The sequence below is a fragment of the Tiliqua scincoides genome, chromosome 2, assembly GCF_035046505.1.
Source record: "Tiliqua scincoides isolate rTilSci1 chromosome 2, rTilSci1.hap2, whole genome shotgun sequence".
In the NCBI taxonomy this organism is placed as follows: Eukaryota; Metazoa; Chordata; class Lepidosauria; order Squamata; family Scincidae; genus Tiliqua; species Tiliqua scincoides.
In genome coordinates, this window is record NC_089822.1 from 256,582,605 (window position 1) to 256,599,102 (window position 16,498).

The window sequence follows — 16,498 nt, forward strand, 5'->3', positions numbered from 1 at the left end:
CTGTTAACTGGCTTGTGGGCTTCTTAGGATCATCTGGCTGGTCACTTTGGGAAACATGCTGCTTGACAAGATGAATGGGTTTCTGGATCCAGTAGATTCTCATGCATTAATTCCATGAAGACCAACAATTTTAATTAAGCATAAAAATCTGTTATGGATTAGGTTATGATCAACATAAGTAGTTAAAATGAAATGTCCTGTGGCCACTGCAATATCATTTTGTGTTCACTTTTATTATGCTTGACAAGATTCCTTCATAATGTACACAAAAGGAAGAATGAGCAGTCAGAATACAATCAAGGAGATTTGCTCACAAGGCAAGTACTGTGGTTTAGAAACAGCTATGCAGGACGAACCTGTGTAATTTATAAAGTGTCAGGTGACATCTTTAGTTTTCATCATTAGAAGTTCCTTTGTATTCAGATTAGGCCTCAATATAATGATGTAGCATTTGGGCATGAAGATGCAACCCAGCAAACCCAGAGTGGAGGCCAAGATGGAGAAAACCTGCACGGCAACCACGTACTTCCCCTTTGTGCTCAGGTAGGTGGGCACAAAGGACACCCAGACACTGCAGAAGATCAGCATGCTGAAGGTGATCAGCTTGGCTTCATTGAAGGCTCCAGGCAGCCTCCTGGCTAGGAAGGCCACAGTGAAGGAGATGGCAGCCAGAAAGCCCATGTAGCCAAGGGCAACGTAAAACATGATGACGCTCCCTTCGTTACACTGCAGTACGATGTGACCAGGCTGGGAGTGAATGTCAGAATCTGGGAATGGGGGAGAGATTCCCAGCCAGACAGTGCAAATGCCCACCTGAACAATGGAACAGGAAAAAACCATGGAGTGTGCAACACTTTTCCCCAACCATTTCCTCATCCTTCTCCCTGGCTTGGTGGCCATGAATGCCACCACCACAGTGACCGTTTTGGCCAGCACAGAAGAGACCGCAACTGCAAAGATGACACTGAAGATAGTTTGTCGGAGAAGGCAGGACACCTTCCAGGGTTGACCAATGAACAGAAAGGAGGAGAGGAAGGAAAGCAGGAGGGAGACCAGGAGCATGTAGGTGAGGTCACGGTTGTTGGCTTTGACTAGTGGGGTTTCACAGAACTTAATGAAGATTCCGAGCACAAAAGTTGTGATTAGGGATAAGAATAAAGCAAAGGAAACAAGGATGGTCCCCAAAGGATCTTTGTAGGATAGGAAAGATATAACTTTGGGGACACATTGATCTCGGTCCTTGTTTGGATGCTGGTCTTCTGGACAGCTGGTGCAATGGTCTGCATCTGAAAAGCACAAGAGCGATTTCGGGATGACTGAGATCTACCTTACATCCACCACAAGAAATCTGTTGTCCACTACATCCCATATAAAAATACATGTGGTTATGACAATTTACCCACCGCAAGAAGCAGCAGGAGCTTACAAGCAGTTAGGATAGTGGGACTAGGGGCAGGCAGCATCGGCAGTGCCCATCTCAGTTTCCTGGCTCGGCCCTGCTGGGATTCATGGGTAAGGAGTGGAGAACGATTCTAGCGCACGGTTGGTGAAGCAACCACGTCAATTCCCCCATCATTATTATTATCAAGAATGTTTATTAACAAAAATGTTCACAAATAGGTTAACATAGGAATATAAAGAAGGCTCTGGCATAGTATTGTTCCAGACATATGCTACGTTGGTGATTCCTGGGGACATTAAAAGGGCAATTTCAGTCATGCCAGCACTTAGAGAAGGCAGCAATGCAAAGAGCACAATGACACTGCAGGCATTAGTCCCAATTCGCCCTGTCCAAGGCCAATATGCTTTCATAGTCCGAAGATGCTACAAAATGACCCTGGTGATAGCATCAGGGGTGGGGAGTAGCCAGATTTCACTAGCAGCAGTGGTACCGTTAGGGGGGCTGCACTGGGTAAAGTGCACGGGGGGGGATGGGTGACAACACCACCTGCCAAAAATTTTTAAATCTTGGTATTTTTGAATAACATCACATTATATGTCATTCGATGTGTGATTTCACGCAGAATGCAATGAAACAAACCGTGTTGAAATATCTCTACTCTATCAAATGTTATAGCCACAACCCAGCAAGGTGGAGGTGTTGCCCTGCCCATTAGATGGGAGGAGGTCTGTCACGGGGGTGATGCGCTGGTCTCCCGCATCAGGTGACACATACCCTAGTGATGCCACTGGCTAGCAGATGACGTTTTGCATGCAGAAAATCTGACTTATTCAGGCCTTTTATCGCCATCCAAAAAGAGTGTCATTTTGTCCACACAACTACCTTGTGAGATAACCAAGAATGAGGTGACCCAAGATCAATCAGGCACTGAACTACATAGCTGAGCATCATTTGGTTAATAATAGTCTACAGATCACAAAAAGGCCCAAGTTCAGAAGTGCCTGACCTAAACTCACAGATGTTCTAGTGAGTCATATTTGCCCTGTTCCGTATGGGCTGCCCTTTCCTCGTGAGTTACGCACCTTCCTTAGTGGAGATTGTCCCTCCCTTACATGGAGCACAATTGTAGCAGCAAACGGGTTTTCCTTCTATAATAACTTTGGCATATCCAGGATGACAACTTTCAGTACATCTAGAACAAGGAAGGGTCTAAGCGGAAAGACGAAGCAACAAGCACAATTTTAGGGGCAGTGTTCCCTCTCATTCATGTTTGGGATACATTTTTAAAAATCTGCACAAATATCCAAGTCATGTTCAGGTATCACACAAGTAATAACCATGGAGGAACGTAGATGGTGTATTCTTGTTTAGGAAGCTATAGATTAATTTAATTGCAAGTCATTATTTGATTTGAGCTCTTCTAATAAACCATTAACTTCAAGTGGCACCCAATGAATGAAATTCTAGTCAATTAATCAGGAGTTTAGTTGTTTAAGAAGCTGACGGAACATACCAAGATCCAGGTCTACAGAGCTTGCGTCCTGAGTACACTTCTGTACTGCAGCGAGTCATGGACTCTTCGCTCACAACAGGAGAGGAAACTGAGCGCTTTCCACATGCGCTGCCTCCAACGCATCCTCGGCATCACCTGGCAGGACAAAGTTCCAAACAACACAGTCCTGGAACGTGCTGGAATTCCTAGCATGTATTCACTGCTGAAACAGAGACGCCTGCGTTGGCTTGGTCATGTCGTGAGAATGGATGATGGCCGGATCCCAAAGGATCTCCTCTATGGAGAACTCGTGCAAGGAAAGCGCCCTACAGGTAGACCACAGCTGCGATACAAGGACATCTGCAAGAGGGATCTGAAGGCCTTAGGGATGGACCTCAACAAGTGGGAAACCCTGGCCTCTGAGCGGCCCGCTTGGAGGCAGGCTGTGCAGCATGGCCTTTCCCAGTTTGAAGAGACACTTTGCCAACAGTCTGAGGCTAAGAGGCAAAGAAGGAAGGCCCATAGCCAGGGAGACAGACCAGGGACAGACTGCACTTGCTCCCGGTGTGGAAGGGATTGTCACTCCCGGATTGGCCTTTTCAGCCACACTAGACGCTGTGCCAGAACCACCTTTCAGAGCGCGATACCATAGTCTTTCGAGACTGAAGGTTGCCAATACCAAGTTGTTTAATCTACAGGTCAGTCCTCAGCATCCAGGGGGGGAGCCCTGCGGATGCCGTAAACTGTGGATAATGAAATCCGCAGTCCAACATCTTGTCTGAGGCACAGGGATATCGCGCACAGCCTTCCCATGACTCAGAAGGCATCCCGGACACAACCTCTGGCCGCATCCAGGAGGTCCTCTGTGGGTTCTCCCACAGGTTTCCTCACCTGGTTAAATCCCTTGGGCCACACAATGGCATCCTGGTCAATGGTGAACTTGATCTCTGCTGAGCTCTGCCTCTCTAGACTCCCAACTTTCACTCTAGCAATGGACTGATTGGGAAATGCCACAAAGTTCACAATATCAAAGTTGGCTGCCAAGTCCCCTTTCTCATCAAGATAAACTCCTTCCGTGGAAGTATTATAGTATTGGGAGTTCCTCAGAAAAGGGTGGAGCTAGAGAGACATTTTTTTAAAAAAACCAGCATGTAAAAAATTGGAAAACTTGGAGAGTGAAAAAAAGAAAGGAGAAGGGTTTGGACTGTGACAGAAGGATGTGGCTAAATAGCAGTTCTCTGTAGCCTGAACCAAGAGTTTCAGACAAGGAAGGAGGTCCTTCGTTAGCTGTGAAGTCATTTCACCCACTCATGGTGTGGGGACACTAGTCTTTCCCACTGGATACATACTCCTACCCAGCGCCACAGCTGCTCGAAGGGGCTCACACTAGCAGCCTGGACCTGTGGTATTGGTCAAGAGAATCTCTAATGAAGGCCTGAGGCTGATCAAGGGCATCCTCACTAATCAATAATGGTAATTTAAACGTATATCACTGTTTGGAGGTGGCTCTTTCCCACGTAGTGGATAAGGTTTCCCTTTCCTTTCTCCCCTTAAGTCAGAGGGCCTAATCAACCCTCTTTCCTAGGCCTGTTTTGGACCTAGAGGAAGGGACCGCTACAATCCTAATTGCAATCAATCTCCAGCAATTGGGAAGAGGCTCCCTGCTTCCTTCCACCTTCTGTCCTCCTCCTCTGAACTGTCAATCATAGGATTCTTCCCCCCCTATCAGTTTTAAAGATGTGGAGGGCAACGAACAGGTGGGGACTGAGAAGCAGGAGAGGACAAGGCACTGCAGGGGCATGTGACAAAACAAAACAAAAAGAGGTTGGATTTAGGTACCCTTTTTGGTCTCAGTTTGTCTTGGGCTCAGCCTATGATGAGAAGATCCCCCCTCAACTAAAGAGAATAGAAAGCACTAAAGCATGAAGTGGAGCAGAGGGAACATTTCCTGGGAACCTCACAAACTCGATTTCCCTGACATCTGTTTGAATTTCACTTCATCACAACATCTGAATACTTCTTAGAGTTTGGATACAGAGGTGAACAACTGATGGAAAGTTTAAGTGCCGGCATCTCTGAGGGAACAGAAATACCTGCCATGCGTGTACCATTTGATGCTCCAACCTGCCTGCGTCAGCCATCACTCTCCGATTCAGTGCTCTGGCTGCAAATGCAGCATGTAGGGCATGCGCCACAGCCTGGACCGTCTTGTAAAGACTGTAACTATCTTGAGACAGAATTCTTTCAATCACCTCCTGGGACAAGGTCTCCTCTTCCTCTGTACACCTTGTCCAGCTTTTCACAGATGACACAGGTTTTGAATGGGAACAACGAAATGCTTTCTCCCCAAACTTCTTGATGACATTGAAAAGTGGGTCAAAATTATCATATTTTGTCCTTTGGTGTGTTTGGATTAAGAACGACAAGGACCCATGGATGTGCTGGATATCCACCGTTTTGTAAAGGAACCTCAAGCTGAGGTCCTGCAAAACAGTTGCGATCCAAAGCTTCCCTGCAAGTGGTTTGTTAACCTTTTCAGCATTTTTCACTAGTATTGCTAGAATCAGCATTGCATAAGAGTCCACATGGTAGACAAATACATTTGCTTGTCTTTGCCTGAGCTCTGAAATCAGGCCAGCCTGCTTTTTTGTCCCCGTCAGCACTGGAAGGCGTTTAGAGAAGGCAACACAAAGACCATTTCTGATTATCACATCTGTGAAGGTGCTGATGAATTTTTCTCCATGGTCATTGTCTGGAGCCAGAAGCCCAACCCATGTCCATTTGAAATGCAGGAGTAACTTGACAATCCCCAGGTAATGGGGTTCTAGTTTGGGGACCATGCGGTACAAAAATGGAAACACGGTTTCATCCTTTACAGTATGACTCACAAAACCATAACTGACCTATGAAAGGAAAAAGATAGATGGTTCTGTCCAAAATATACAAAACATAGTATGACTCTCAAAACCATGTCACTTATTAATGAAAGGAAAAGATGGTGGTTCTGTAGAATGTTGATTACAGTGGGTGAAATCTATGTGGAGGAAGGATCTATATGTTGACCTCACTCCAACAGCATCACAAGTATGGCTCCTTTTCCTCCGAGGAGAAGTACAACCATTCATTTATATGGAAGACAGTTCAGGAGTATTATCAGAGACTTCATTGGTTAGGACCCTGATCTCTCCTGATCCCTCCTTCTGGTGACACCAACATCTGTGCTGAAGGGAAGATTCAGATTCATCTACTGGCAGTTACATTCAACCAAACCAGCACCATCTCATATTCATACCTGTGGGATTTTGTAGGTGCCCAACATGGCAGAAATCTGGGTGGCGATTCCAGAGTCAGCACCTTCCAGAACAGCCAGCAGCTTATTCTGTCTTCCACAGTGGTAGTTTGGAATATTCTGCTGACCAGTAGATAGTATGTCTACCACGGCATCATAAGTCAGTCTTGGACTGAAATAGTTCTCATAGACGTTGTAGCCAAGAGTGATATTGGGCAAGAGCCTGGGGTTCTGGTTGATCTCATGAATGGAAAATAAGAAGGGAAGTAAATACCAGAAATTCATGCCTCCTATACTGCAACAAAAAAGTGTGACATACTGAACTTTCCATTCAATGAAAACATGTCATTTTGATATAAGAGCCATAGTAGGCAACAGAAATCTCTAAATTTTACCCTTTAGATCTGATGTTAGTTCAGATTCCTGATGTGCAAGAGGTGATCCCACATTGTATCCATTATGTGAAGCTTGGGGAGAGTTTCATAGCAGCAAGGGGAGTAGCCAATTGCTTCTTGAAAACAAAACCAAGGGCACAAGTTCATTCCAATGGAGTGTGGGTAATGTGCATGACATTCAAAGACCAAAATCCAATTCAAAATAAACATGAATGCATATGTGTACACATGTGTTGGGTTCCCTCTGTCTGCATGTTAGTATTACATGTGTCCTTGAGCGCATCTGGTAACACAAGCAAATAAGAAATGGTCGTGCCTAGTTACATTATTAATAATGACCACATTCTCTTGTTTGCAAGGCCCCAGGCAGATGCAAAATGCTAGATCGTTCTGCTCCTTCATATACTCAACTGCTACAGAACGAGTATCCTTGACCAGTGTCCAAAGAGGATACTGTACTTACTTTCTATCCAGATTTGCTGCCCTGGGAATGAGGGGACACACAGTTGTTTTCCACGAAACCTGTATCCAGTCATATGATTTAAAAGCGAAGCGTTTAGTGAAAAAAGTTCTCCTAGACAAACCTCATTGTCTTAAAAGACATTGTTATACATAGAAGCCTAACATGAACCTCACAAGCCACAGTATGTGAATAGACAGGCTGTGCTCTAGACCAGTGGTGGGATTCAGCAGGTTCTCACCTATTCTATAGAACCCCTACCTAAACCAGCTGTTGGTTCTAAGAACCGTTTGCTGGCCAGGGAGCTCGCACCTTGAAATGTCAGGGCTAACCCTCCTGGGGGCAGCAGCTGTGTGGGGCCAACCTGTCCCGGGGGAAAGGGGGTCACTCCCAGTGGGTGCTGAAGCTGCTGGGGCTGAAGGGGCGAGCCGGACGCGGCCAACTGGAGTCTCCCACGATGCGGCTGCTGCTCACCAGCCCTTGCGAGCTCACTTTCACAGCTCCTGAGAAAGGAGCGCGAACGGCCAGCGTGCCCGCTGACGAAGGCGACAGAAGTAGCCCAGCTGCCCGCCCTGCACCTCCCCTCCCTGGCCAAGCTGGCCGACTGGTGAGTAGACTGCTCCTGTGCCTGGAGGCTCCTTGGGCTCAGCTCTCCGGGCGGGATGAAGAGGAGGGCGCCAGAGCAGCTCCCACCCAAAGAGCCCCCACCGCCTCGAGGGCGAGGGCCCCCCCCCGTCCATGGGCACACAATGGAACTTACGTCTGGGTAGGCACTGAGCACAATCCTAACCAGGTCTACTCAGAAGTAACTCCTATTTTGTTCAATGGGGCTTACTCTCAGGAATGTGTGGTTAGGATTTTAGCCACTGTCAATCAGAAGGCGAAGGAAGCATCTCATCCTCATCACTGAGGCTGCGATCCTATCCACACTTTCCTGGGAGTAAGCCCCTTTGGCTATAATGACTTACTCCTGAGTAGACATGCATAGGATTGTGCTCAAAGGCTGCAGTCCTAGCCACACTTTCCTGCGAGTAAGCCCCTTTGGCTATAATGAGACTCTATAATGAGTAGACATGCATAGGCTTGGGCTCTCATGCTGCAGTAAGCTCTGTTGACTATAATGGGACTTACTTCTGAGTAGACAGGCATAGGGATTGTGCCCTTACTTCCCACAAGGACAGGACTGCACCATGGGGTTGGTTTTCATCCTTGGGGTTTGGGAATGCAGTTTTGTGCCTGGGATCTTTTCATTGCAATACAATGTGTTGTTACACAACGATTGTATAATACACTATCAGACACATAGAGGTGATGCTCCCACAGCTGAAATTCCTCAGGTTAAAAAAAGGCAGGAATGTGGCACAAAACATTACTTCATTAAGGGTACAATCCTATGCAGGTCTTCTCGGAAGTAAGTCCTATTGTGTTCAATGGGTCTTACTCCCAGGAAAGTGTGGATAGGATTGCAGCCTTTGAGCAGAATCCTATGCATATCTACTCAGAAGTAAATCTCATTATAGCCAATGGGGCTTATTCCCAGGAAAGTGGAAGTAGGATTGCAGCCTTAGGGCACAATCCCATGCATGTCTACTCAGAAGTAAGTCCTATTGTGCTCAGTGAGGCTTTCTTCTAGCACCTGTGCAGTCACAATGCAGCCCTGAGGTAAGGGAACAAATGTTCCCTGCCCCCCACAACAGGATGCAGTGCATGCCCTATTGGTACAGCTGCACTGGCACTGGAAAATTGGATAGGATTGGGTCCTAAGTCCTCTTAACTAACTTTCCAGCACCAAGTCCTGGAGGTCTCCTTGTGACAAGGGAATGTTTGTTCCCTTACCTCGGGACTGCAATGTGGCTGCATTGGCCCTGGAAAGTTGGATAGCCCTTAGGCTGCAATCCTACTCACACCTGGGAAGCAAGCCCAATTGACTTTATAATGTGATTTACTCCTATGTAGGCTTGCATAGGATTGGGCTGCTATTCCCAGGTAAGTGTGCTGAGGATGGTACAGTTAGCATTGCTGCTTCTCTAGCAGAAAAGTTCCTTTAGGTTATCCCCCCCCCCCCAATGGCAGGCTGACTAGAAATTGAAGATTTTTTGAACAAGTTTGCAAATTGGGTTTAGGTCTTATCACCTAATGAAGAAGAACTGGAGAAGCACTGGGAAGAACTTGTGATCAAGGTGAACCTCAAAACCTGCAAGGCTTGTTACATGTGCTGTTAATTTTCATTTTTAGGCTGGGTTGTGGGTGCTTGGGCACCTACACAGCTGCAACATTTTCGAAGGACTGTGGTGGGGAGGTTCTGCCTCACCTGCCTCCCCACCCACTGCAGGCCCCTGCTTTGCACTCCCTGGTCAGTAGCAGCCCTCAAACTTGTGGGAGAATCGCCACTAGAGTAGACCAAAGTGATTGGTATCTGCTGTTGCCTGTCGGAAAGCAACCTAGAAGAACAGTCCCCTCATAGTACTTTTTTGCTCATTAGTGAAACTGTCCTTCAAGGCTGCCATTCTCTCTCAAACCTTGGAAGTCAACAACTCCTGCTGAACCCTTGAACTTGTTGGGCTTCTGAGTAGACATGCATTGGATTGCAGAGTTGGAAGTTGGAGGAGGAAGCTTTAGAGTTCACTGGAATTCTTTTTGGGGCTGGGTGGTAAAAGCAATAGAGCAGCATTTCTCAACCAGTAGTACTCATACCACCAGTGGTACTTGAAGTGGTGCACAGTGGTACTCATGGCAGGACCCCCTCCCCAGACCTCCACTGCCTGGCAGTGAGACCAGCAATGCGATGCAACAAACAGTGGTAGGAGGCTCAGTTCTGCTTTTTTTGCACTCAAAAAAGCCCTCCCATCTACCCTGGGAGCCCAATCCTATGCATGTCTACTCAGAAGTAAGTTCCATTATAGTCAATGGGACTTACTACCAGGAAAAAGTGGACAGGATTGTAGCCTGAGCCTCTTACTGTGGTTTGTTGCATCATGTCTGGCCTCTTAGTATGGAAATAACTGGTGATAAAGTCATTCCAGTTACTTCCAGTTCTGCTTCCCAGAGGTGGGCCATGCAAAATGGCAAGAGGCAGATGCTGAGGAATGCTGTAATAGAACAAAAAAGAAGGGGAGATGTAAAGATGTTACTATGCTGTTGTTGCTTTTGGTTGATGATGAGGTGTCAGACTATGTGCTCAGTGCACTTTTGCTGACCAGATGTTCACCACTAAAAGTGAACCAGATCCTTGAGAGGATTGACTGCTCTGGTAAAAATCACCAAGTTCCCACTGAGAAGGAAGGTGGCCCAGCTCAAAGCCCAGTGCAGCAAGTTGGTTTGTGCAGATGTGAAGGTGCTATGCTGCTGTGATGTCTCCAGAGGTTGGTAACCTGGAGCCCTGGCAGTTCCCACCTCCTCTTCTTGGTGCCTTCCTGATTTCATTATACAACTGCCTTGAGAATTCAAGAAAAAATGTCCATGTGAAGTGTGCATGTCAGCCGCATGTTTATCCTCCTTGGAAACTAGTGGCCAGAGGCCTGTAAGTATGACTATAGAGGACAGAACTGCAGCCTTGCAATTTGGATTTAGACATTGGGTTAAAGTTACAGTGCAAGCCTATGACTGTCTACTCAGAAGTAAGTCCCATTATGTTCAATTGGACTTACTCCCAGGAAAGTGTGTACTGTACAGTATAGGAGTGCAGCCATAGTCTTTCAACTTCCTTTGCAGCAGACAGTTGAAGCTGAGTTGCTCATTGCTCATTAGGACATAGAACCTGTTGTTAATTTATTTGAATCCCACCACTGCTCTAGACCAGCCATTCTCAACTTTTTGGGGGGAGGAGCCTTAGGAGCCTTTCTCCAGTTCCAGGGCTTCCCAGTCTTAACAAGAATATAACACAAACAGATAAACATAAAATCCCCTTTTCACTGTGGCCCCCTTCAAATATGCCAAGGCTCCCCAGAGGGCCGTATGGCTCCCATTGAGAAAGGCTGCTCTAGATGGGAACTTGGTGCTCCTGCATCCTCCTGAAAAGTGTTCCCATTAAGCCGGTGATTTTCAACCTTTTTCATCTCACATCACACTGATAAGGCACTAAAATGGTCAAGCCACACCAGGTTTTTGACAATTGACAAGGCACACCATGCTGCCAGTGGGGGGCTCACATCTCCCACTGGCCCTATTAATAAATGACCTTTCCCCAAATTCTAGTGGCACACCTGTGGACCACTCATGGCACACCAGTGTGCCACAGCACAGTGGTTGAAAATGACTGCATTAAGCAAAAGGGGAGAGAAGAGGGTCATAATTTATCATACTCAAGAACTACAAAATAAAGGTGGTCCCTGATCCCCGGGACAATGGGAGAGTATGCAGATCAAGATTCAGTGCAGCAATAATTCCATCACTTCATCATTACTTACAATTTAAACTGGATAGTGGGAGGCTTGAAGAAATGGTGAGGCTGAAGTATAGTGTTTGTTGTGGATGTGATTCCACCCATCAGGTAGTCACCAGGTCTGAAATAATTGAATGGGTCTTTCCTATCACTTAGCAGGCTCAGGGGGCATCTTGTCTTCTTCAGCATCTCACAGGTACTGTGGGGGAGCAGCAAAAGCAGCAGCAGCAGTTTCATTATTGGAATGGCTTTGATAGTGACGATCTGTTGCAGTGCACAGCCGACACCACAGCTCCAGAGACTCAAGGTCAGGCGGATACTTCTGGTAAATAACAAGGCACACGGCAGTGCTCCACCACCAGTTGTCCTTTACCTGAAGAATGTACAATATTTACAGTGCAAAGGCAGCTCAGCAAGCAGTCAGCAAAGATAGCACTTTTCTCAATTCTCCGATCGCCAACTCCACCAATGTAGCTTCCCGCAGACACTCCACATAACATCTCCCACACGGCAGCTTACACACGCTGCAATATATATTGGCACTGGCCAATGAGAGGCGGGCTACTATCTGGTGACTGCATGACTCATTGTCTGGTGACATGGTATTGCAGGGTATTGCATCATCCCTGCTGTGCCCTGTTGCATCAGCCAATCCCATGATGCACCTGGGCTACACTGCATGCATGCTGGCCAGGGACACACTACACTTGCTCCCAGTGTGGAAGGGATTGTCACTCCCAAATCGACCTTTTTAGCCGCACTAGACGCTGTTCCAGAGCCACCATCCAGAGCACGATACCATAGTCTTCCGAGACTGAAGGCTGCCAACAACCTATGCTGGCCAAGACATCAGGGCCCAGCCTTGTCCTATCCAGCCTGTAAATTCACTATAGGCCTGGGGCAGATATCATAACACGATCACACGCCCAGATTTCTCTCAGCTAGTGATGTAGCTCTTTTGAAATCAATTTCAGAACGGCAATGATTTTCCTAATACAAAGAGCGTCTGTCCACCTAGAGCAGGGGTCTCCAAACTTTTTGGCCAGAGGGCCGCATCAAATATCTGGCATGGTGTTGAGGACCGGAAAAAACATTTAAATATAAAATTTAAATAAATAAATTAGAGATGGAACTTAGATGTGTGAATAAATGAATGAATGGGCTCATTCATTGAACCTCTCTGGCCCTCAGAACACCCTCCAGACACAACCAGAGCACAGCTCTGGTCGTGTTCAGTTGAGTGGGCCAGAGGCTTTCAGGGGACAAGAGCCTGACCCCGGGCCAGGGTTTAGAGACCCCTGACCCAGAGAATCAGGTATGAAGGGACCAGCATTAAACTTCATGCTGACATAGTTCCAACCTTCCCTAAATTTCAGTCCAGGTGCTCAGCGGTATAAGAGATATTTATGTACCAGTAGAAGAGATTACATCTAAAGTTGGTCTTGATTCTGGTGATTCTATGGCCAACACGAAAGGTGATCTTTGAAAGACTCCGTTGAGCTTTGGTGAGAAGAATACATCACAGTGATTTTGATAATTATCAGGGGCAGAATCATTCATGCCACATCCTTGGCTCTCTGTGTGGCTCCATGTACAGGTGCACATCTGGAGAAAACATGTTTTGGAGACTTCCCTGTGCTACTCTGTCCTCTAACATGGGCCAGCAAAGAGGCATAAGAACATAAGAAGAGCCCCACTGAATAAAGCCAAAGGCCCAACTAGTTCAGCTTCCTGGATCTCGCAGTGGCCCACCAAATGCCTCAGGGAGGACACAGGACAACAAGAGACCTGCATCCTGGTGCCCTCCCTGCATCTGGCATTCTGGGGCAACCTACTTCTAAAATCAAGAGGTTGCACATACCCATCATCGCTTGTAACCTGCGAGGGACTTTTCCTCCAGAAACTTGTCCAATCCCCTTCTAAAGGCATCCAGGTCAGATGTCATCAGATACTGTCACCACATCCCCGGGAAGAGCCACCGCAGCCCCAGTGAGGCTACTTAGATCTGCACCACCAACATCGGGACTGCCCAAGACCACCCTGGAATGGGGCTAGGATTCAGCATGTGCCAGATCCTGGCCCTGCCTCCCGCTTCCCACCTGGGAATGCCCACCACCCGCCTGCCCCTGCCCCAAGATAGCCATGCGGGCACCTGAAATGCTACAGCAAGGACTACAGGGGGTGGGGCCATGTAAGGTGCTACAAGACGCATCTAAATTTGGCTTGTGACATACCTAGTGGGTCCTGACCCACACTTTGAGAAACTCTGCTTAGGGGATTGAAACTAGCTTTCCGGCAGCAGAACTCACTTTCCAGCTGTTGTGAAAGTTGCTGTAGAAGTGTGTGGAGCCACATGCTTCCAGACTGCAGCCTGAAAGGTTGAGGAGGCCCAGTGCATGATGGTGGGAAGAAGAATGCCTGCCAGTGATTGTGAGTTGGCAGGGAAGGAAACTGAGGCAGAATGGAGGGAGGGTGGGAGGCATGTCAGAGGTGGGAGGAGTGGCACCTGGTACGGGTGAACTGTGCTGGATGCTATCCCTCTGAAATGGACCGCCAGGCCCTCCTTTGTCTCCTCAGACTTGCACTAGCTAAAGTGTTGGCGCAGGTGTGAGGACACCTATTGGCAGTCACAGGGCTTATGAAGGGATAAGGAAAAATAATTTCTCTTCCCCCTCCCAAGTCTGCCAATTTGCCCTCCCCCACCGCAGCATGAAGCAAAACCCATTGTGTGGGGGAAACCATAGGATTGGGTTGTATCCTGCATTCAATTTGATGTTGGTCTCTGGATATCGTGGACACCACAGACACTTTGGAAGTGCCAAAGAAGATAGTTGTGGATACGGCTTAAAAAACAAACAACCGAATACCAATAAATTTGGTTCAGATTTGTTGTGGGATGGTGAATTCGATGTGTCGAAGATTCTAAGTTTGGCAGGAAGCCTTGCCACACTGTGCAAGCAGCCCCTTCCCTTCCTCTCCATTTGTGTACACCTCCATTTTGCTCTAGCGGCCCGGAATGGCTCTGAAGGGGAGAGGGCGCGGTGAGGCTCCCTTAGTACTTTGCACCCCCTCTGGCTACACCACTGATACAGAGTCAGGTGAGGTGAGGAGGGAATTTATTTTTTACTCTGCACAAGGATTGTGATGTTGACTACAGGACTCCCTTGCACTACTAATTAATAATAACAGTTAATAACAGCAACACCACTCATTAATAATAGTAGTAGAAATAGCTACTATTGTTATTAATTCTCTGAACTTGCTTTTTAATCCACCTTACATCCATGCTGAGTTACAGCACCTGTGTGAGGTTCTGCAGCACCATCTGCTGGCGATATTGATTATTGCAGGTTGAATAATTCTGTAACTTTTTTTACTAACTCCATTCCTGATAATTTTTCCACTTGCTCATTTGATTCTTCAGTTCCCTTTTTCATCACAAGTATTTCAATAAACTTCTTTGCATAGTATTCTGAGTCTGCCTTGTCTGGGAAACATGAGTAGGATTGTCACGTTACTTTGCCCTGCAGGCACTCTTGTGAGAGTGATTTTGATAGAGAATCCTAAGTGCAGTATTGTTCTGGGAGGGGGTTCTGCCCAGGGAATCCCCTGGATAGCCTAATCTCCTGAGCAGGTGGCTGAATTCACTGCCATCAGTGCTGTCGCTGCCACCAGCGACGGCACGAATCCAGGGCAGTAGTGCGTAGTGATTGCACTAGGCTTGGTAGTTTGTACCACAGTGTTTACCAGGAAAGTTGTGTGTCTAAACAACAGGAAGAGAGAGGAACGGGAAGAGGGTGAGCGCTAATCACTAGTCACTACTGCCCTAGATCAGTGTAGCTGCTGATAGCTTAGCTCAAAAAGTTAGTACATGGTGCTTTTGCATCTGAGGTTTGTGTATTAGTTTCAGAAGCAATCTTGAGAAGAATCCCATGGGCTTTGGCAAGGAGAAGCAGAAATTACAATCCAGATAATTATAAGGGACAGAATCACTTATTGAAGCTTCCTGTGGCTCTGTGTGGAGGTGCACAGCTAAGAAAAACATGTTTGTGAGTCTCAGCACAGCTGCTTTGTCAACATGTTTGTGAGATGGCAGATGCCTGAATTTTGTAAAGCAGACGTTCATCCACAGCTCTAGGTCAAAGTTAGTCTATATATGAATCAATATACAAAATGTATTTGATAAGGACATCTTAGCCCTGCTCAGAATCTATGCGCAACCCACCAATGAAGTACAGTGAGGCAGCCACCCCTGGCAGAGGACTTGTTTAGGAACAGGGTTGCCAGCTGCTCATATTCCAGCTACTGTAGTCTTCTTAAGGCCAAATACTATTTGGGTTGTCATGTGGATTCTGGTTCCACAGCTGGTCACTTTCCACATGCACCTGTTCAATGGGGTGCCACAGGGAAGACACATTGCCAGGCAGTGACCTGATGGGCCGAGGCCCACAAGCTTGCAGCAGCAGGAGTACTCTTGGCTGTGCCACCCTTGCTGCCATCTCTACAGGCACCTCTGCTACACTGAGGCAGCCAGGGCGGGCACTAGTGTGGCAGCAGCAGGAACTTGGGTGCCTGGGCAGGCACCAGGCCTAGAGGGGACAGAGGCACAGGGTTTCTGGCCATTCAAGCAAGGAGCCCCAGGCCCTCAAGCCATCCTATGAGATGGGACGGGTTGGGCTCCTCCACCTCCCAGCTAGAGCCCATAGTTGCTCAAAATCACCGGACCCACACTTCCCCTCCCCCAGGCACGCTCACAGGGGGAACCTTGAGGGCTAGCTGAGAATGGCCTATGCCTGGGCAGCAGCTGGGCATGCACAGAAGCCTGACTAAGTCCTGGCTGGGAGGACGTAGCCTGTTCAAGCAGGTTGGGAGAGGCCAAGGAAGCCCATGACCCCTCCCCACACTGGCTCTGCTAGAGGTTAGTGCACAAATGCACTTACTGGGCACAGTGCAGAGTAAACTGAGGGCCAAGCAGGCACACTCCCTCCCAAGCACCCTCCCAGGGGCCCACCATCCAGGGATCCTGGGATGCTGTGGCACGTGACCAACTCTGGTAAAGATCTGATGGCTCAGCAGGGA

At 47.5% G+C, this 16,498-nt stretch overlaps 1 protein-coding gene across 1 annotated transcript; it reads right to left on the reverse strand.

The window, feature by feature from the left end:
• Positions 1 to 375: 375 nt before the first annotated feature.
• On the reverse strand, positions 376 to 6,846 carry LOC136639079 (vomeronasal type-2 receptor 26-like). Its single transcript, XM_066613104.1, has 5 exons — positions 6,187 to 6,846; positions 5,534 to 5,797; positions 3,786 to 4,013; positions 2,485 to 2,611; positions 376 to 1,286 (listed from the first exon to the last, which is right to left on the reverse strand). Exons 1-5 carry the CDS (start codon positions 6,466 to 6,468, stop codon positions 376 to 378), a joined length of 1,812 nt encoding a protein of 603 aa, XP_066469201.1. The 5' UTR covers positions 6,469 to 6,846.
• Between the last annotated feature and the right edge of the window lie 9,652 nt (positions 6,847 to 16,498).

Excerpts from the sequence above, each read along its gene's own strand:
- LOC136639079 (XM_066613104.1), bottom strand. The coding sequence starts at position 6,468 with ATGAATTTCTGGTATTTACTTCCCTTCTTATTTTCCATTCATGAGATC. Across the intron at positions 2,612-3,785 it reads GGCCCAAGGGATTTAACCAG|ACCCTTCCTTGTTCTAGATG; the intron begins GTGAGGAAACCT and ends CTTTCCGCTTAG. Across the intron at positions 1,287-2,484 it reads GACAATCTCCACTAAGGAAG|ATGCAGACCATTGCACCAGC; the intron begins GTGCGTAACTCA and ends TGTGCTTTTCAG.